The following is a 22869-nucleotide window of genomic DNA, read 5'->3' on the forward strand; positions in this document are numbered from 1 at the left end:
TTTGATCCCAGGATACCTGCAGTTCCTCACTTCCCTTTGTCACTGTGGTGGTTAGGGATTTCACTTCAAAAAAAAAAAAGTTTGGACAAATTAAAACTAAACAATTTGTTTGAATGTATTCAAATGAAACCCATGTAGTTTAATGCTAAAATAGGTGACAAATTAAAGGAGACACCAACATGAGGTGTCTTAGTATGGAGTCAAGTCACCACAAGCGTCTAGAACAGCTTCAGTGCTCCTTGCCAAGTCTTTGGACCTACATTGGAGGAATGAACACCATTTCTCCCCAAAATATTCCCTCATTTATATATACAACCTTCATTTAATCAGGTGATCTCATTGAGATCCAGATCTCTTTTGCAAGAGAGACCTGAGTACAGCAGATAGAAAGAAAAACAAACATAGCCAGACATAACAACAGGACACGTAGTGAACTTTATATTATATTATTTGGTCTTATGGAGATGGTGGTGGAGAGCTTTGTCTTACACTCTGGTCCAAAATCCCCCGTAGGTGTTCAACAGGGTTGAGGTCTGGAGACTGTAAAGGCCTGAGCATTTTATTTACATCATTTTCATACTCACCAAACCATTCAGTGAGCCCTGGTGCACGGAAGTATCTGTATTTGATATGTTTCTCTACTTTTTTATTCAGGTTTTTTCTTTAATTTGTCCCCCATCTGTAGGTTGTAGAATAGCTATTGTTTGGTGCTTTCTCTGAGCTTTTAGGTTAGTTAGCTAATGTAACTGTAAGGCAGTTGCTTTTTACAAAATCAGTGTACTGCATGACTTACCTTTTGTACACTATTTTTCAACTGTGTTGTCAAATCCAAAAAGCTTTCTTACATTACTTCTCAGATTGTTTTGGGTCATTATCATCCATTCAGCATGGCTCACTAGTTTCTTCCATTTTGTGTACATTTTGCAAACCTAGTGTATTTTGGGCACAGGCTCCACTGGGGTACAAGGAAACAAATCATTACATTTTTTCCATGTTAGAACAGTTGTTTGAATTTTGAATAAAAAGCTGGAGCTCAGACTGAGACTGCAAGTAATGATTATTTCCATTATCCATTAATCTGTTGATTATTTTCTATAAAATATCTGAAAATGGTGAAAAATGTTCACCCCAGTTTCCCAGAGCTCAAGTTGAAACACTCAAATAGCTTGTTTTTTCTGAGCAAAAGTCTAAGATAAATAAATTATACAAATATATTTAGTTTAATATCACAGAAGACTAAGAAAACCAGCAAGTATTCACGTTTGAAGCTGGAGCCAGTGACATTTTGATCATTCTTTCTCAGCAAGGACTTTTATTTGAATTAATCTGTTATTAAAATAGTTGCCAATTAATGTTCTGCCAATCAACTAATTGATTGAGCTCTTGTTCAAGACAGAAAGCGGCATTGTGTTAAAGAAAAGGGGGGGCTGTATTGTTGTGGGTGTTGCTACAGGTAACAGATATGAGATACAATCTAGCAATGGCAGTTTCAGTCACAGGGCAGCTTGTTTTAAAGCTTATGATACTATGAGGAAGGATTTTACAAATCCGGAGAGTTATCATAAGAGCAATCACTTTATCCTCCATTTCCATGACTGCAATGGAAACAGTAGAAATACCCTGTTACAAAGTAAGGGCTAAACCAGGGCTGCTTGTTCTCACATATTTGATTTGCCGGTGCTGTATGTTCTCAGTTGTCAGAGCATTGCATTGCAGCAAAAGTTAATCCATTCATCTTTTTACCCAAACAGCCATGCGCTGTTTTTGGTAAAGCTCTCTGCGTCAGGCTACAGTTCTCTCTTGCTAGCATGTCTAGCATTGAGTGTTGTTTACATTGCATTTCTACTATAGGCCTGGCCTTTGTACAGGTCTGTGTGTATGTGTACTCCTCTGTCAGCAGACCGCCTCATGGTTTTACTGCCATTTACATGTGACTGAGATGAAGCAGAACAATAACGGGTGGGGGTGGGGCTTGTGGCTATACCTCCACCCCCTCAAAAAACATACATTTTTGCCTCTCTCAGTTTAACTCAACACACTCTCTGGCAGAAAAAGCATCACAAAACTCTTTTGAATGTTTAAATTCGATTTGTAGACACAAATTTGTCTCTCTGTCTATCTTTCTTCTCTTCTGTAAATCATCAGTAAATATTTATCTTCCCATTCATCTAGCACTCAAGCTGTCTGGAGTGAAACATTTCTAGGCTAGTTTGGCTGCTAGGCCTGATCCAGGCCTGGTTTACAATGAGCAGTTTAGCAGATTTTTCTTTGAACATTCAACCCATGATGTCATGGTAATACGAAACTGTCGTATTGTTTGAATTGTGGTAAGCAGAAGAGCAAACCTCCATCTGCAAGTTGGTATCTGAGGACATAAAAGCAAACCCCTCATTGTCTGCGTCTTAAAGTGTTGAAATTTGTGTGTAGCGGTTGCGGCTGTACATCATGTCTGTTTCTTTGTGCGTCTGTCGTCCGTGCACATCATCGTTCCTTTTATGTAACATACAAATCTGTCAGCCGCCTCCCAGATGAGTAACAAAGTAACCCTGCCCAGGTCACAACAGTTTGTATAGCCTTAGTCTCTGTGTGTAATGAGCAGAGAGGAGGAGGGGGGAGGGGGGCCGTGTTTGTTGAGTCAGAATATTTACGTTGAACCCAGCCCGCCGTCTGAACAAGTCGCTGCTTGGAGCGTGTTATTCCATCTGCAAGCTGCTGACGGAGGGATTTCCAAAGGTGGCAGGAACAGGACGGCTAATTTTCTCCTCTCTTCCTCACTGTCTGTTTTTGCACAGAGATTACACTCGTGTCGTTTTTATCACATGTTTAAGACCCGAGCTTAAGGCAATATTTAACTTGGAGAGAGCATTCACACGTAGCACGCACACTCGGCGAACAATAAGCTGCTGACTTCAGCTGACCTGCTGATCTGTACCCACCATCATAATTCAGGCTTTTCTTAGTCTTCTTATCCAGAGTCAAGCGTTTAGATAACCTAGTCTGGCTGTTATTCTTCTCACATTTATAACTCCTGCACACACACAAATATTGTGCAATCAGCAATGTTTGAAAAGTTGATGTTCTGCCAAGAGCTGGTACACTTGGAAAAACAAAATGCGTACCTAGAGCAGGCCTTGGTGTCGAACTTCACTGACTTGATATACTGGATTGTATCTAGACTGTAGCAGTATAAACTTTTTTTTTTTAAGAACCAAAATTGGAATTATTGGTCAGATTATTATAGGTATTTGACATTAAAGCTGCCCTGTAAACTCAACAGCAGTGTGTGAATCCTGCTACATGTGCATCCTTGTGCTCCATACAGTACATAGTGTATCCATGACACATTTTCTGTTGATTTTATTGTGTTGCTCACCCCCTAATGGAAAAATTTGGGTAAATGTTCAAATGGATGATCAGTGCAGTGGGAAAAAAAACCTCTTTGTGGACAAAAAAAATACAGTGAGTCACTAATTTAAACAGAATGTTGTGTAACATTATGATTATATTCATGAACAATGAAACCAGTCATTTATTTATCACATGTAATGACTGGTGTAATCACAGTGTTTTCACCTTTTGTTTAAAGTGTTTTTGAAGAACACTCTAGAACACTTAATAGTGGTAATAACTGATATATCACTTTGGTTAATATCGTGCTCATTTCAGTGACCGTTAAGTTGTCTGTTTGTCGCTAGCTTTCAAATCAACAGTGAAACTGCTGTCTCACTCAGCTGTGGCACTGAATGAAAGTCTGCTGAACAGAAGTGAATTACACAATCTTTTGTTATTTGCAGCCTCCTATTGAGATGCAACCAACTTTGAACAAACAACGCTATTCATCGCTGTGTTAATGCTAACAATCAGTCACAACACCATCCGAAATGCTCGCAGGGGAACATAGTTGAAGGTGTTCAGCTGAAATTGTCGACTAGTTCATTCCTAAATTTTTACGGACGTGGGAAAACAAACAGGTTAGCCGTCCAGAGAGGAAATACCCCACACCACCACCACCCCGCTTCAACACAAACAAACACACAGCTCAGTCATTCGTCAGCAGCCACCCCTGACCATTACGTGTCCATTTTGGCCCTCTTCACCTCGCTGGTCAATAAGGTCTTGATGTCCTTTGTGTCCAGTCAGAAGCAGTCTGGCCTCCATGGTTAATGGACCGCAATGACGGAGCCCCCGTGGGGTCCCAGAGGCCACCACTGCTCCTGAGGGCTTTTACAACCCGCAGTCCCAACAGGCCAGACTACTGTTCTCACCTGCTAACTGACTCTCCCTGACAGTCCACATGCAGGTGTTAAAGTGTCCTGCTGTCTAATTAACCCTTTCCTGTTCCCTGCAGGACCTCCAGCAGTGTCTATTGTAGCTTTACAATAGAGCTGCAGGGCAATGAGCATAATTGGCCTGAAGTAGGAGCTTGGAATGGGGTGGCTGTAAATTTCTCTGCATGTTAGTCTTGTCATGGCACCCAGACAAGGATGTGTACTACAGCACAAAGCAAAGATGCTACATGTTGGTTGATTTCATATTTATACAATCAGAAATCTCCAGAGAAATGCATATTAGATCATGAGCATTTCAGTCTAAGATAAATAAATAAGTGTATATCTAGTGTGAATTCCGGGACACCTCTTACTCTGCTTCATAAGAATGTTTCATGATTTGTTCCAGTGATGCATGTTGAATAAGTTAATGTTAAGTTGAATAATGTTGAATCAGCTCATATCCTGCTTATTCATCTTTCCACAGAAGCGGAAGCGCAGGGACAAGGATGACAGTGATGCAGTCAGCCTCTGCAGTTTTGATTTCAAGGTAAAACAGATGAACAGACATCAAGCTTTCAGAAATACTCACCACAAGTTATACTGTATAAAAAGCGGGACTTATAGTGCATTGTGTTGTAATGTGTTGTTCATACACAAACATTTTGTAAGAATTTGACAAACACTCCTTTTCTGATGTTAGTTATGGGGCTGTTGTGTAACAGTACTGTAGGTGAAGTGACAATCACAAGTTCTTAAAGAAATCAAACGTTTTCTTGTTTTACTTTAGAGACCCCAGGTGGTCCGTAGACCCGGCTTAGAGAACCAGTGAATTGTGTCCACATATCTCCTCCTTTCTCTTACAGACCACACACAGAGTAAATTAACACACGTTCATTTTTATAACATAAAAAAAAAGTCAACCAAGTGCTACTGGGATTAAAAACACAATAAAATAAAAGCGTCACAACAGAAATTGAGACTAATTCATGCTTTTTATAGCATAACATGTTAATAGACCTGAAAATAAGAGGCAATAAAACAGTTGCTTTGCTGAGAAGCATAAAGAGAAGACCAGATAATGTGGCCTCATTAATTCAGTCTATCGGCCAACTAATAATAATAATGATAATAAGTTTAACCAGTTTTAATGTGGTGTATTTTGGTTTTATTTGTGCATTTGTCTATGCTGTGGAGCTAACTAGCTAACTAGCTTCCAATACATCTCTGCTACTGTTAAAAAGTCTGCTATGGAAACAGTACTGCACAATATGCCTTATCTGCAAACTCATTACTTTTTAATCACACTTACTCGTTTACATTTAGTATAATTAATCACAAAATCAAATGAAATGCAAACTAACTATTTTAATTGTCAATCTATTTATTAGATATATACAGTATATATATTTTTTATTTTAGTCGGTATCAAATCACTTCTACTACTGATAGTTGCAGTATTTGTTTTATTATACTGAACAACAATATAAGTGAACATGGGGTTAGTATGTTAGTTTTGATCTCATTTGCTCCATCCCACATGGGATTACAAGATTACAAGACAGATATAATAGATAGACAAGATATAATATATGAATATGTAACACATATACAAAACAAAAACAAACCCCATCAATTACAACATTATATGTATTTCTATCTACTTTCAAATAATGAAAATAACACGTCTAAAGTTAATCTTAATTTAAGGGCTTTTTTCACATCATTCAAGCTTTCTCCAAGTATCCAGCTAAGTTAGGTGTTTCAACTCAGTGTCAGTGTATCTTCCAGATTTGTAAAATCAGTTTCTGCTTTTATCTTTCTAAATATAGTATCACAAAGTTCCCTGGCACATTGGACAAATGTGCTTCTGGAGAGTAGGAGGGAGTGTTCGTGCCAAAAACCAAAAAATGATAGAAAAACTTCAAAATGATCGTATTTCAGGATAAACTATTCAAATCCAGACTGTGTGCCCAGGACCATTTGCAACATATATGAATCTGTTCTGCAGTTCATAATACATTCATGAGTTTACCATGTTGACTGTAAGGTGCTCCGGCTCCAAGCCAGTGGGGTTGGTTTTTTGCAGGTTTCAGGACAGAATATGCATCCCATTGTGTAAGAAAACAGGTTCAGCACTTTTGTACCATAAACCAAACAAATCTTTAGGATAACAAAACAAACCAGTTTGACACCAAACCAAAGCTGTGAAACAGCTCTGTTACATCATTATTATAGCTGATGTACGTTGAATAATCAGGCTGGTTCCAAATCAGCACTGTACCATTTCACTCTGATGGAAACACTATAACATGTCAACATTATTGTACATTTATTGATTACACCTGGCAACACTGGTAGGAGGAGACAGAACAGTCCCACTACTTAATAGATATCGGCTGTAGCAAACAATGTTATTTTTTGACTAAAAGAGATAAAAAGAATAAGAGATATGACTATTTTTATAGTTTTGATGTTGCACTAATATAGAATTTTTGAAAAACAATCTGAAGACACCGGTGTGAATGGAAGTGGTTTTCACATGTAAAGAGCAGATTGATCCAAAATGTCACCATGACCAGTGTTCCACCTTTAGATTCCTGGTGCTCTAAATGTTCCTGCAGGGTTTACACATTAGCGTCATCTCAATCCCAGCGTAGGTTTGTCTTATGTCATTAGTGTTTATTGTGTTAAAAAACATTCGATAGTAACCAAGACAGCACATAATTGAAAACTGTGGGCCATATGTCTGAAGTCTATGTCATCAAAATGACTAAACTTATCACTGAAAGACATCTAGATAAAGCCTGAGTTTGTTTAGTAAAGACCTCGTCGTGGTCTGCTGTTAGTTATGCCAAAGCAGGTTCTTCGATTTCGAGATACGACAGGCAAGACTGGCCGGGTTGGAAAACATACCTCATTTGGTGGTACAATGTGTGGGTGTTCAATGAGCACACCTACGGTACATGCACACAAATACATCAGTGTTATTGCAGCGTAGTATGATGTCATCATAACTGAACACCTTTCAGCTTCACACACATTTCTCCCAGCCATGTAGGTTTTCCAAATATGGATGTCAGTCTTTTTACCTTGTACTTCCACAGAAATATTTAGGTCTGAAACTCCTCTCGTATTGAGGATGGCACCAATCAACCAAACACTTTACAAACACCGCCTCTCTCTCTATCCATTCTGTCTCCATGCAGACTGTTTTTTGTCCTGCACCCACATGAGACGGATTAGCAGAGACACACAGCCTGAACTTCTGTAACCAGTTGGATCGGTTGCTCTGATTTAGCTAAACAAAGCTGAAACAGTGTTGTAGAGAGTCCCGGGGGCCACTCCTTGATTCAAATCAGTGCTTCGCTCTGACTTTATTTTCTTTTCTAATTGAGCCGCTTCCAGTGCAGTCTAATCCCTACACACTGTTCCACATACTGAAGCATTTGTTGTAGAAATCCCTTGTTAACCAAATGGCTGCTGAAATACGGCTTCCCTTTGGCTCTGACTCCAAATGGAGTTTAGTGAACACAGTTACAAGTACAATAGTCTGAGAAAGAAGCTTGTTTGGTGATATATCAGTTTTGTGCAGCACTACATGATTAAGGTTCATAGGTAAATTTGTGCAAAAAAGAAATGCAAAAAGTAAATTTTTTGTCATTTATTTTAAAAAACATGAATGTTAAATGGCATCTCCTTGAATACCCTAATACTTAATGTAAAATTTACAACACTCAAACATTGGCACATGGACGAGAAGAAGTAACTCACAAATGTCAATATGTCTGTAATCTACCATATGCAAGACTCTAACCTTCATATTCTCAAATATAAAGTTAATAAAATTCCAACATTCCAATTTATTGTGTTTCCTTTTAACGTTCTTTCAACAATGTTGGCACACAGCACACATTGGTCCAATCAGGCCACTGTCATTGTAACTTACTGGAAAACAACAAACTTACAAGCTTAATACTTCCAGGGAATATCCAGAGCTGGTTCCACTAAAATACTACAACTGTGCCACTACGTAAGCTTTTTGGCTAGAACTGGCTCTTTGAAATGTATGCTTAGCACATGCCAGAATACAGACCAAAATAGGGTGTATGAGGAAAGTCAACAGTAATTTTAAACAGTTTGAGACAAATACATGTACCGTTACAACCCTTAATTGTGATAAATGAAGAAGGTAAGTTTTGAGATTGTCCCTATCAGAAATGACCTTTTGAGATTTAAACACAAAACAAAACAAAAACTGCTCATGTTAGTACTTACATTAGTATTTATTGGTCAGACTTGGTCAGAAGTTCACTTTCTAAAATTGTGAGATATTTGCACATTAACACAGGAGTGGGCAATATGATTAAAATCTTCTCTTGTTGGATGTAACTTGATATCACCATATCAATGTACCTATATTGTGGTATAGTACATTCTCTGAAAGAAATTCATTGAGAAACTATTTTTAGATGAAATAACGAGACAGGAATCTTTTTCATTTTTGGCTAATCCAGCTAATTAAATGCATTACAGATTAATGTGCTTTGTTACATTGATGCAAAAATCATAAAAATCCAGTATTGCCATAAAGCAGTCCAACACATTGATATGCAGCACTACCCACACTAGCGTCATACACCTAGAGGTAACACCTTGAGAAACAGCTACCACAGTATGAGTGTATGTGAAAATCTCTGACAAATTTGTGACGCCTCACACCTTGTGGTCATATCTCCCAACTCTTCATACCTTCAGAGCCTCTACCTGCCAACTGGTCTTACTCAACTGTCCAGCCCCTACACAGGGGATTAATACAGGCTTCACCCTTCCTGCTTCAGGCCTGGTCCTGCCCTCAGATCATGCCCAAGTGTGAATTACTGGGAGGAAGAATGTTGTCACAATAAGAACTTAATGTTTTGAGTTTCATCACCTGAGAAATAACTGGAGTCAAAATTCCTTGAAAATCTGATGGAAAATGAAACCTTTTTCCACTTTCCTTTTACTAGAAATACTGCATGTTAACGCTGTAAGAATACATACGGATGAAAATATACATATACATATCATCTGCTGGCAACTTTTAGCTAAGGTCTCCTTTTACACTATAGTGCTGTTCTGTCACTCCTGTGCTATAACTACAGAACAATGAATTATCTTTATTCCAAAGAAAAAAAGTAAATTCCCACACACACTTATCACCTCGGCATTGATTCATTATCAATTACTTAATATCAACCTGGTAAATGGCAGGTGTTGTTTTTGTCCATCTGCCAGCTGACGCTCTATCAGTATATCAGTTTGTCCCTCTACAGAGCATTGGCTTGTTTCACTGTGAGTCTTAGTTACCATGTTGTGTTTGGTAGCAACCAGGTCTGCTCTGGGTGTGAACACTGACAAACCAAAACTAGAAGAAAAAAAAAACACTGAGTAACCGAGATCTCAGGATGTTGGTGTGGTTTGAGAACTATGGTTTTCATTGTGTCTACAGGCTGTTGTGTGATTAGCTCACTGTCTACATCATCTGTGTCTCTTTATCTTTATTGAATTGTAGCTACGAGGAGTGGAGGTATTTATGTTTCCCAGCCTTCAGAAGAGAATCTTCCTAAATTAATGATACTTAAGATTTCTCAATCACAGCCTAAACTGGGACTTTTCTTTTAAATTAATGGACAAAGAACATTTCCTAAGAGATTCCCTGTTGATAAGTATCAAAACCTTTTCCTCTTACATTCAAGCCACAGGAACATGACAAATGCAGAAGTTTCCACACGGGACATAAGGGCTGATGGAATTGTTTGATTATGAACATGATGTGAATCATGTGCTGTGGCCTTCACAGTCACTAGATCTAAACCCAATTCAACACCCATAGGAGACTTTGGAGCAACACATTTAGTCCCTTTCAGACATGCCAAATCACTTTTACATAAAGGTCACCACAGCAATCATTCTAGGTCAGATACAGTGACATTTCTGTTGAATCCTGTCAGATTAGCACAAAGATTACAAATCCATCATTAATGAAGCCTGTGAGAGAACAGAAGACACCCTTACTTCATAACTTTTAAACTCGCTGCTGTTCTCCAGCAGCAGCAAGGCTTCCTCTCACACACCAGGTGCTCCAGCATTGTCATGTCTGAATAAAGCCAACGGACGTTTATGTAACTGACACCAATGCCTGAATGACAAAAAGCCATCACTTAAACAGATAGATGAAGCCAGCGATGTTATATACTCCATGTCTGAAAAGAGCTTTTGACAACATTCCCCACCTCCATCAAAACACCAAATGAGGGAATATCTTTTGGAAGAATGCTATTCATCTCTCCAGTAGAGTGCAAGAGATTTGGAGAGTCTGCAGAACAGGGAGCATTGAAGTTGCTCTGGAGACCTTATTAACACACTACATGGTGGATTGTGCTTTGATTTGTCTGTCTGTACATTTCCACATTAATTCTACATATATGATTTAAAATGTTCAGTCCAGCACCCTTCTCTCCTTTCTGCTCCTGCTGACTTCCATCAGCAGAGGGCAGCAGCGTCTCCACTGGGCCTCTTGTTGTTTTAAGACAGCACTGAGCGGTGTCTCTCCTCTTGCTTCATGACTTCCCCCAGAACTGTAATTAGGTTGAACGTCCTGTACTCACTACTGCTGATGTGGAGGTTAAGTTGAGCTCAACCCCTCAGGCCTCAGGGCTCAGTCGTTCCCTGGCACGGCATGGGTTAGACAGCGGTGAACCTCCTCCGCGCATGGCATTACTCATCTCACTCCACCAGTCGGAGCACAGACTGGCGTGTAAGTGTGTTTTGGAGTGTAAATCACGGCTGCGCTCCAGCTGCTGCACAGCATTGTGACTAGAGGCGAAGAGGCCAGGCACGCCTAGCCTTGTTGTGCTTAGTTTTTATAGTGCCATGGCCAGACATACAGCTGATTCAGCCCCAGGTCTCCACATACAGAGTGAGTAACAGCAGGACTGCACACAGTGTCTTCTGAAGGCACGCATAGACTACACACAGACAGACAGATTCATTTTTTACAAGACCCTCTCTGACTCCTCAGTCTGCGTACTTTTTCACTCCAGACCCTTTGTTGTTCTGAATGCTTAAGTCCCTCGATCCGTTATTCCATATGTTTATGGGTGATGTCATGCAGACCCTGCGTCCTGTTGGTCTGCAGAAGATGAGCCCTCCCGACTTCTCTGTAAACAAACCCAAAGAACAAGGCGTCAACCACTATCCACTTCCATCAGCATCTGTGTTTTGTCACACACACACACACACACACACACACACACACACATGCACAGCAACAGCATGAAGATGGTGTTCTGTTTCACGCCTCCATGTTGACCCAGGAGGATGAAGTAGACAATGCAACATGCTCACCCATTTGCCCCAAACACACACTCACATTGTGACACCCTGCCCTGCTTTGCAGCACCTCAGCCGCTCCATCAGACTTAACACCTCTACTTTTTGCTGTGCATTTGTGCACCAGCTGGTGTGTAGAATTTGTGGCTTCAGGTGTGGTTGTCTTTCTTCCTTCTCGGCTGTGTGCATCTGCATGTTGGATTCACTCTCCCCTGTGGGTGTGCACACATGATTGGAAAGGAGCCACAGGTTTGATCGTGGCTGCAGATGAGTCTTTTGTCTTTACTGAAACCGGTGAACATGTTGCCTTTTTTCACTCTATTAGACCAATCAACATAGGGGTGGTAGTCGCACCCTACCCCCCAATACTATTGAATATACAGGTTTCAGTTTAAACATCTGGCTGAGTGTGTCAGTCCCCCCCGCTATTGATATTCTAATTGATCACCTCCCCCACTTCAGCTGATGAGACTGATAAGAGCTCTGTTTAAAGCAAAGAGCAGAAAGGATTACTCCATAGAGCAGAGCCTGCTTTGATTAGTTAGCTAACATTAAGTGAACGAGTCATAATTACTTTGTAGTTTATTGATTTAAAGTATATTTATCAGATTTGAGTTTGAAACATTTTAGTACCGGATATCAAACTGGATGGAAGTTGAAACAAAACAAGCCTTTAGTGGTGCAACATTGACTGTGCATAATCATTGTAGTTTCAGTAAATAATGTTTGACTGAAGCATCCGATTTTACTTGGAGCATTTATCTTTCAGGTCATCACGACTATAATGCTCGTTATTGGTCAGTTATGTAGTATAGTGGAATAAAGCTGTTTATACTGGTTTTCTTTCATTGCAGTTCTATTTGAATCAGTCTAACTAGGAAGTAAAGTTTAACTATCTAAGATTATTTGTCTATATTCCCTGTTTATAGCATACATTTTAATAACCAGCCTGATCGATGTTTCAATAGCTTTTTCTCACATAAATATCTCTATTTGTTTATCTTAGCAGATATACTGAAACAAACTGCTGTATATAAATATCTTAACCAAAAATGTGTTATGTCACTTTTGCTTGATAAACTATTAACTGATTAATTGTTCCGCTCTAATTTTTACTATATTAAATGATCACCAAGTAAGCTTACTGTTCAAAAAGTCTTACATTTGTTGTTACTGTCATTTGATAGTAAAATTAATTACTGCAGAATATCATTCATCCTGTATAAACTCTTTACTAAATGTGAGGGATCATTACCAATAATGGAGCACATAATGTATAATGTTTATAGAAAAATCTTTTTATGAACTGTTATCAGAATATTTGTTTCACTCAAATATCAGCATTTGTATAAACCTCAAAAATTCTTTGTTGATCCTGCTTTACTGAACACCTGAACTAAGTTCAGTGAGAGAACCCATATCATGTTCAACAAGGTTCAGTTTTCTTGCAGTTTTCATTTGCCCACATCAGAGCTGTTTATGGAAACTCCATTTCCCCTAAACTCGCTTGTGATCTTAAAAATTCTCACTACTGTTTTTACTCTGAGTGGATGGATCAACAAAGCTTGCGGGTAGCTTCTCCTTACTTCCAAGTAAACCCGATCCCGTCTCATCTGCAGCCACTAGGGTTGAGCAGAGACTTGCTCCTCCCCTGTCTCTACTCCCGGTATAAAGCCATCCCTCCCTCAGTCCACCTCAGACCAAAGTTTAGAAAGTGTATGTGTGAAGGGAGCTCTCAGACAGCCCCGTCCCACTAGGGAAGAAAAAGAAGAAAAAGAAGAAAAGGGGGAAGGTGTATTTATTTTATTTAGGGTTTTTTTTACTCTCACACAACTCTTGATTTTCATCGACTTACTTTTTTTCTCTGATGTGGATTACTTGGAGCTGACTCGCCAGGATTAAAAAAAAGGATATTGTGTTTTTACTGAAAGCTATGGTGGCTTACGATGAACTGGGTAGCTTGGTGCCTATCAAACGGACTCTGCAAGTGATAGACTACCAGAACCAAGCCAACAAAGATTCAGAGGTGAGAGGCAAAAATAATAATAATGATGGTGGTGGTGGGAGATATTTATGGTTCATTTAGCTGCTACCTGCGTCTTTCAGTGAATGTTTGACCAGAAGTCATATCTTTGTGTCATATGTCAGACTGTGAGTGAATCAGCGCCTAACCCTGTTGTTATCTCAGTTGAGCAAACTGCATGTGTTCACGTATGTGTGCTTTCAATTACCCCATGCCTGTGAGATGAGACTTTTGAACTTTGTACTAGGCACTTAGGACAATGTTTGAAATGCAATGTAACCTGGAAAAGTTAATCATTGGATTACACTGCACCTATGTAGTTGTAAACAGTGAACAGACCCCCTTCAGCTGTTGTGTATTCCCTGTCTGTTCTTAAATATGCATCTCAGCAGGCAGCTCAGCCTTGGTGGGATATGGAGCAGTCAGTATACTCAAAGTACCTCAAACAGTGAAGCAGCAGGGGGTTAACTCTCACAACCTTGCATCCTTGAGGTTCAGTCCCCTCTAGGAATACTTTGCTTTTGACCTCTGACTTTTGAAGTTACATCAGGTTTACTTTGATGCAAATCCAGCTCAGCAGCCTGAGAGCATTCCTTCAGCTGCAAACACAATTAAAGGGACTCGGGTGTTGAAAGCCAGGTGTGCTCTCTGTTCTGATAAAAGTCACTACTTCAGCCCCTTCCTTCCCCTTTTGAGGCTTGCATGGTTCTGTTTCGGAAGAGATTTCGGGAAGATGTGGTTTCATTGACAGTAAACTACTTGGTAAAGGAGAAGTCAAGGGACAATTCATGAAATGAGTCCTCTTTTCTTAGAATTTCACAAGTGAGACACTCTTAGTCTTTTTTTCCCCATGTGCAGACTTACTGATGACCTCAACTCTTTCATTTGCGGTCTGGCTGTTCTGTTCTATCCTATCAGCTCAAGCTGTGCTGTAATAGCAGGGACACATCTGGAGAAAAGGTTCACCGCACACTCGAGTTTACATCAAAGAGAAAGCACAAGAGGGAAGCCTAAAAACCTTCTAATATTTATAAAGTTGTAATCTTAGGTTAAGAGTTTTAGGAGCGCAGTGCACATGTACTGTATGTGTGTTGGAAATGTGCAAAGGTGCTCCAATGGGTCATTGTTCCACTGATGATAGTTATCCATAGCAGCAGCACAAACCCCGGATCAGTCTGGTTTCCTGAAGTGAGCCAGGGTCAAACTGCCAGGAATAGCAACTTTCCCCGTCTGTCTGCACTGTTTCACTTTACAGCTGATACACAAAGAGTGGGACTAGTGGTCTTTTGTTATTCTTGGGCCGGTCCCCAAAGGACAGGAAGGGCATAATGGCTAACACGCTTTTCTAATATTGACTTTTGGAACCCCCCACCCTGCCCAAACTTTCAGTGTTTTACTTTATTTCCATTGTCTACAGTTGTCTACAGTTAAAGGTCACAAATTAGAATAAGGCAAGTCTAGCACCCACAGACTGACACATAAATCACAGTTGACATGTGGCGTCTCTTTGCTGACACCACCACTAGAGGGCTTGCTAAGTTCTCAAGGATGTCTGGCTGTCCTGGTCCAATGTTTGAGACCCTGACCACAGCAGACCATGACTCGGCCACAGCCACAGCAGCTCTCAGGCCACACCAGACTGAACCGATCTGTTCCACAGCTGTGTCCGCAGGGCCTGGAGCCTCAATGGCTGCTCTGTTTCCCAGATTCGCTGAGCCAAGGCAAAATCCCATTTGGCCTGAGTCAGGAGAAAATACAAGCAGCTTTTAGCAGTGCAGTCCTCCATTTCAGCAAGCAAGCCCTCATTAGTGTGAAGTTCTTAAAAATGCAAGAAGTTTTGTGGGGAGTGCAAACTTTGGAGATACTAATTATGGCTGTTGCTGTCTCATCCTGTCATGTTTTTAAAGAGGCTCTGCGGGCTGAAATCATTACCTCAGATCTTCAGCTCTTTGATTCTTGCTGCCTGTTGTTGTTGGCACGAGGCCAAGCAGCTCTCTCCTTTCTCCCAGCCTCAGGGCTGGGTGAGGAGGGGGGTCACCTGGGCCAGGTGTAGCGCTGCTCTCACGCAAGGCCTGTTGAAAAGCCTGTCTCGACTCGCAGCCATGAACACTGCTGTGCACCCCCTGCGACGCCACACTGTGTAAACACTCAAGAGAGGACAGATTCACTGTCTGTTTACGACTGCTGCTCCTTTCCCCGACTCACCATGGTGGTCTGTTTTACTGAAATGTCCTGACACACTGCCACACTGTCCCATACTGCTTTGTCTCTCTGGGAAAAGCAGTTAAAGAGCAGCAGCAATCAGGAAGTATTTATCTCACACTGTTTGAGTGATGGGACAGATACACTCTCGAGTGGAGTTGTAGCTGGCCAGATAGTAGCAGAGTGTGTGCGGGGAGGGGTGTTGAACAGCTGAGAGCAGGGTCTCGTGCATTCCTGGCATTCCTCCAGGCCCCCTTCTCCTCCAGACCAGCAGCCAGAAAGGGTCTTTGTGCTCAGTGGGCTGGCCTGGCTCAAGACTCTTCACATGATGGAGCCAACAGCTGCTGGAGCTGCTTCCTCCTCCTCATCCCTGCCGAGCCTCGGCAGTATCTCTGTCTGTCTGCTGATCCGCCACTATGTCTGCCTGCAGCTCAACCTCAGCTCCAGTTACTCCTATTTCCTCACCCCAACGCAGGGAGTGGAGTCAATAATGAGGATTTATGACTTGACTTGATGTGTTTTATCACAAGGAAGTCACAAGGGAGCATCTGGACTTACTGCTTAGGTCTCTGTTAGAATCTCACAATTGGCATTACTGATCGTTTCGTTCTGTGTTAATGACTTTTCTTTGACATGAAACTAACCTTTCCTTCCATTTTTTCATCTTTCTTTTTTAGGAACCCAGCAACAAGCGTGTCCGTCCTCTCGGCAGGGTGACGTCGCTAGCCAACCTCATTTCTCCGGTGAAGAATGGGGCCGTCCGGCGCTTCGGCCAAACCATCCAGGTAAGCCCTGTGACATCCCAGAAAAACTCCTTGAGGGATGGGGTAGCTCAATCTTTTCTATCCTGCATGTTGCACTAAGCTCTTCTGATTGCAACATGTCTGACATCTTGGGCTTCCTCTTTCCCATCTGCAGGCCTCCTTCCGGGGCGATGGCAAGTCGCCGGGCGTGCCCCAGAAGCCTTGCAGCAAGGCGGCGGCCCCCACACCGCCTAAAAGGAGGAACAGTACGCTGTGGTCAGAGACACTAGATGTCCACCAGAAGGGAACCTTCTCCACCAAAGAGATCAAGCGGCAGGAGGTGAGAATCAGCACTGAGACATGAAAATACTGTATATATGGCGAGCAAAGGGTCGAGCACAGTTAGGATACCCAGGGGAAAGTGTGGTAGTAAACAAATGAGTGTGACCTAGTTTAAAAATCCAGACAGCAGTGGTCTACCTGTCCTCCAGACTAGTTTCACATATCCCTGCAGTATTTGTGTCAAATAGTCTAAATGAGACTAAAAGCCATCCAGGACTCATTTCCCAGTCTGCGTAAGCTCACATATAACTGACAAGCCAACACACTAGTGCTCCTTTGTCCTACCTTCCCACTTGCCCTGTATATGTCAGACATCTTAGCCAACTGTCAGAAGCCATAAACTCTGTACTATTTTAAACACGAAGAGCGAGAAGGAGAACGCAACCAGAGAGATTTCAAAGTTGACCTAAGTCACTTGGCACCATTGTAGTTAGAGATTTAATGGGTATTGGATTGTAACAATGCAATGACATCCAGATTCATGTGTTTTGCTAAAAAGTATCTTTCTGTGCCTCCTCCTCCCCTTCTTCAGGCCATATTTGAGCTGTCTCGTGGAGAGCAGGACCTGATTGAGGACCTCCAGCTTGCACGCAAGGTTTGTACTTTTAAACCTCTAAGGCAAAGGGAGTACATATAAAGCAAATAGATTAAATCAAAGTCTGGCAGGCCTTCCACACAGTCAAGCCAGGAACTATAAAAAGAAGAAATGAAATGGTTCCTTTATCTTTCTTGTGTACCCCTAAAGCTGCTCACTGAACTATTCTTAGAATTCACTCTCTTGGTCTGCTGGGAGGTTGTTATTTGACAGTTTTGGCTCTTCTCCCGTTCACAGGCGTACCATGACCCGATGCTGAAGCTCTCCATTATGTCAGAGGAGGAGCTGACTCACATCTTCGGCAACCTGGATGCCTACATCCCTCTTCATGAGGACCTACTGGCCCAGCTCTCCAAAGCTACGGGGTCAGATGGAACTGTGGGCCAGATCGGTCAGATTGTCGTAAGCTGGGTAAGCATCATTTCACCAAGTCACCAGTTCCTTTGAGATTCTGTTAAAACTCTGGGTTTCAAATTAGGAAAGCAGAAGTACTCAAAGTGTCCCTCCTCTCTTGCAGCTGCCCAGGCTGAATGCTTACAAGGAGTACTGCAGCAACCAGCTAGCAGCCAAGGCACTGCTGGACCAGAAGAAGCAGGACCGGCGGGTGCAGGACTTCCTGCAGCGCTGCCTGGAATCGCCCTTCAGCAGGAAGCTGGACCTCTGGAGCTTTCTGGACATCCCACGCTCCCGCCTGGTCAAGTACCCGCTGCTGCTCAAAGAGATACTGAGACACACTCCAGCAGAGCATCCAGACGCTGCCAGCCTGGAAGAAGCGGTAAGTGGAGGACACACAACAACATGTTTAACACAAGAACCAGCATTATCTTTAGATCTGTTACCTTAAAACCTGGCTGATTAATAATTTGATCCTTTTTGCATTCAGATCACCATCATTCAGGGCGTTCTGTCAGACATCAACATGAAGAAAGGAGAGTCTGAATGCCAGTACTACATCGACAAGCTGGAGTATCTGGATGACAGGCAGAAAGACCCTCACATCGAGCAGTGCAAGAGCCTGCTGTGTCACGGGGAGCTACGCAACAAGAGCGGCACGGTGAGCAGAACACACTCTGTCCTCATCAACACATTGTTCCTTTGGCTGCCTCTTCACACATCAACACATGCTTCACACCCCATATAAGGCAATCAGGCTGTAACACCCCCAACCAATGATTTAACTACAGAGTATGAACTCAGATAAAAGCAAACAAGCCTTCCAGAAAACTTATTGTTGGTGGTTGAGGATGAAACTTTTTATCAGTGCTCTGGTTTTAATAGTTTTTGTTTCTTTGTGTCCTTTCAGAAACTGCATGTGTTCCTGTTCACCGAGCTGCTGGTCCTGACCCGGCCCGTCACCAGGAACGAGCGCCAGTGTTTCCAGGTTTACCGGCAACCGATCCCTGTGGAGGATCTGGTGTTGGAGGACCTGCAGGATGGAGACGTCAGAATGGGCGGCTCCTTCAGAGGCGCCTTCAGCAACGCAGACAAAGGTACGGCGTGTGTCTAACGTCAAAATATTTCTGACATGCAGGAATCTAGTGTGTGTTATATCAAATGTATCAAATGGCTAATATTTCTTTTTTCCATTTCCTCCGCAGCCAAGAACATTTTCCGCGTGCGTTCCCAAGACCCGAGCCAGGCACAGTCCCACACGCTGCAGGTCAACGACGTTTTCCACAAGCAGCAGTGGCTCAACTGCCTCCGTAGCGCCATCTCCGTCCACCGGCCCCTCAGCGAGCCCTCCACGCCCAGCCCGCCTGCGGCAGACGCTCGCTCCAAGCGCCGCCCTTCCTCCGCCTCCGCCATCGTCCACATGGAGGAAGCAGACGAGAACTGCCCGCAGCCGACCTCTCAGTCTGCCCCCAGCTCGCCGTGCAGCAACTCTAACCCCAGCCCCACCACAACGTCCCCTTCTTCCAGCTCCTCATCTTTGTCGACGACATCGTCATCTTCGTCATCGCCGCTCTCTTCGCCCACATCACACAAAACCAAAAAGGACAAGAAGTCTCTGTGTTCTTTAGGGAAGAGAAAAGAGACAATGGTGTGAAGTGAGATATAAGGAGAATATGGACTCCTGAGCGGACTTTTTTTTTTGTACATACAAACACGGAGAAGCGTGGGACTTGTATTTATGTGTGTCTGCGTGTGTGCGTATTATTACAACAGTGTTCTGTGTTACTGTCCACTTCGGCAGCTATTTACCTTACCCCTCCATCCAAGTGCATCCACAGAGAGACAGTATTCTGGAGAGAAGTGCACAGCTTCAACGGCTCTAAAAAGGGAAGCATAGCGAGAAGCAAACACATTTCACTCATTAGTCTGTGTGTTATGTGTGTTTTTAAAGATCGAGGTGGTGCATCCAATCCTGTTTACTATTAATTTGATATTTAAGCATTATTTTAGAGGGGAGGTAATGAAAGTTTTACATTTTTATATTCTAAATTTTATTGTAGTATTTTTTTAGGTATCATAAAGCAGCACTGTTTTAGCTTTTAGGTGAAGTTATTTGAAATTTTAGGCATGTAAAGGAGGGAAGAAAGGAAGAGAATTCCCAAAAAATTAAAGATGTACTACACAAAGATACAAATTTTTCTGTAAAAATCTGATTTTTAAATTAATCAGAAGACATGTCTTATTTTTATACATTCCTTGAATGACAGATGTTAGGACCCGGCCACTACTTTATATTTTTGCATTAACTGCAGTCAGAGGCATTAATTTAAGTCCAATCACAGTTGAGATTTTAGCTTCTCGCTGCTAGAACAAAGACATCTCTATGGAGTAATAAATCATTGGATGTCAAAATCATGTCACAGAAGCGATGAAGAGTTTTGTTTTGAAACAAAATTTTGAACTGAGCCATGTTGGTTTTTTTTTTTAAAAAAAGCTGACTCTTCAGAGTGAAACATCACTTTTCAGTGTAGCATCTTGCATGGAGCTTTAGTTGTGGACACTGCTCGCACCAGTAGAGGCAGCAGGATGTATTTACCTGTCCTGAGGGACGGGACAGTTAAACATGTAAAGGACTGGTCAATGGAAACAAGAATGTTGTGTGAAGGCTAAAGAGAAAAGAGAAAAGATGGATAAAGTTATGTTTTGGAATTGAAAAAGATGGTCAATGCAAGATGTTTAACTCCATCAACTTTCTGTATAAGTTGATGTGATATCTTGCTCATAGATGGATGATAGACGGTAAAAATCAAGTGAATGTTAATATATGGAGAAAGTACGTAGGGGAAGGGAGAAGAAGAAAAAGAAGGTTTCTGTACGTGTATGTCAAGACTTGTGTTGAAAGATGGAAAAAAGAAGAGAAAGGGGCAATTTACTTGCCGTGAACTGTATGTAATTAAAAGAACAATAAAGATCTGTGTAAGATTTGCATCTGAACTTTTGGTTTCATGTCTTAATTCATCATCACTCCAACTTAAAGCATTAGTTCAACATTTTGGGACTTAGATAGGAAGATCAATACCACTCACATCTGTATGCTAGTAGTTTGCTGGTTTGTGGTAAAACCACAACTTGTCATTTTTACGCTTTGGTTTTTGTATAGAAATACATATGTAATGTGTTGATTATTGAGCTAGGCATACTTTGTTACCTTTGACAAAGTCAGGCTAGCTGTTTCTTCTTGTTTCCAGTCTCCTGGCTGTAGCTTCGTATTTAATGAACAGACATGAGAGTGGTATGAATCTTCTAAATCTCAGCAAGAAAACAAATAAGCACATTTCACAATATGTTGAATTATTCCTTTAAGCGATTTTGAAATAAACACAACTGTGTTTGTGTTAGGTTGTGTGACTCACCTAACACTGAAAACTGCCCCACATGAAGGCAGAAGAAGGAGATGTCAATTGATTTATGACTGCTTAACTCTTAACTAAACAGTCAGTTCCATGTAAGTGCCAAGGAAAACATTTCCAGTGTAGGAATTAGTCAAGATTTTCTTTTTAAAACTGTGACATCCCTGCCTGGTCCCTGTTTGAGAGAACTTATTTGTTGACAGTGTTTATAGGAGGAGACACCTCTGTTTTTCTCCCTTTGAGGTCCGTGCTTTCCATTTGGAAGACCTGACAAATGGTCCACAAGAACCTTTCGAACTTTTTAACAAACAGATTGGGTTTAAAGGATTTAAGGCTGAAAGGGCTGCTTGGTTTATACTGGTCTGTAGTGGTAATGATGCAAGATGGGTAAAGTTATCACAAGACAGATGGCTTCATTTCAGTTGTCGCTGTGAGCTGTTTAAATGTGTGATATTAAGTCTTTGTTGGACCCAAGAAGATTTTCTTTCTTTTTAATTTGTCTGCTTGGCAAAATCCAGACGCTGCTTGCGATTTTATTAAGTAATGGCCTCATGTCTGCCTCTGAGAAACTGAGAGCATTCTCCAAACATTCGCTCATGCTCTCCACACACTCGCCCATTTACTTTAATGGAAGTTGAACATGTACCAGCGTTGTAGTTAGTGAAATGGATGCTGTTAAGTCTCTGGGCCTGTGACGAAAGGCAAATAGCAGTGACTGTAAGCAGAGAAGCTGAGTGAATGTATTAAAACACTCCTGATTATAGTATAGAAGTCATCGTACTGTACGTCATTTGATGGTATTTATGGGCATTGTTTTAGCTAATTTTAAAGCCATATCCTTGTCATGACCTTTGACCTCAGTTGTTAAATGCTTAAGGGCAAGTCAAAACTCAAGTCTTCATAAGCAAATTGTAAATCAACTGCAAGGACTTTAAGGACTCTCAATGCTGATTGAAGTATAATTCTAGTTAATTACATCTTAGGTCTTATTCTTGAACTGATAACATAGTATGCAACAAAGTAACTCCTAAGATCTGGGAACACAGTAACATTGTTACAACGTCCAGAGAGCAGTCAGATGATCAGACAGGTTGTAAACAAAACAATAGTTTAGCCAGATTATCTAAACCACTTTATTTGGAGGTAAAACCAAAAGTGACTATCTCTAGAAGAAACTATCAAAGTAACTGCTGAGACCTGCGAATGTGGCAACCTAACTAAAAATAGATCCAAGTGGACAAGAAACACAAGTAGACGATCTAACCATTTAGCTAGATTAGCTACCACTTTGGACGTTAAACCAGAAGTGAGCCAAAATGCCAGTTATAATCCCTAATCTCACAGGAAAATGATGTGTTTGCACAGCTTTGGCAAGTACAGAAGGTCAAAGTTGAAGCATGAAGTTGTAAACTGATGTTTCACTTCAAAACCTGACACATATTTTTTGCTCTTTTTATTCATACATGTACATTCACACTACAGTACAGTAGTACTGTACTGTGAATGTACAGAACCCAAT

At 41.4% G+C, this 22869-nt stretch overlaps 1 protein-coding gene across 3 annotated transcripts in view; it reads left to right on the forward strand.

Annotated features, from left to right (window-relative positions):
- net1 (neuroepithelial cell transforming 1) overlaps positions 1 to 20934 on the forward strand; it is a 34620-nt gene extending 13686 nt beyond the window's left edge. For 2 of the 3 annotated variants that reach the window (XM_067581420.1, XM_067581422.1), the window contains exons 3-11: positions 4756 to 4818; positions 16545 to 16652; positions 16786 to 16950; positions 17485 to 17547; positions 17785 to 17958; positions 18065 to 18322; positions 18431 to 18601; positions 18851 to 19037; positions 19146 to 20934. In XM_067581420.1, coding sequence (XP_067437521.1) covers positions 4756 to 4818; positions 16545 to 16652; positions 16786 to 16950; positions 17485 to 17547; positions 17785 to 17958; positions 18065 to 18322; positions 18431 to 18601; positions 18851 to 19037; positions 19146 to 19594 — 1638 coding nt within the window. In that variant the 3' untranslated portion in view covers positions 19595 to 20934. Of the gene's footprint in view, positions 1 to 4755; positions 4819 to 13334; positions 13669 to 16544; positions 16653 to 16785; positions 16951 to 17484; positions 17548 to 17784; positions 17959 to 18064; positions 18323 to 18430; positions 18602 to 18850; positions 19038 to 19145 lie in introns of those variants that run through there. The other variant, XM_067581423.1, reaches the window with a different exon arrangement.
- Positions 20935 to 22869: the final 1935 nt, after the last annotated feature.

Source organism: Thunnus thynnus, chromosome 23 (assembly GCF_963924715.1).
Source record: "Thunnus thynnus chromosome 23, fThuThy2.1, whole genome shotgun sequence".
Taxonomy (NCBI): domain Eukaryota; kingdom Metazoa; phylum Chordata; class Actinopteri; order Scombriformes; family Scombridae; genus Thunnus; species Thunnus thynnus.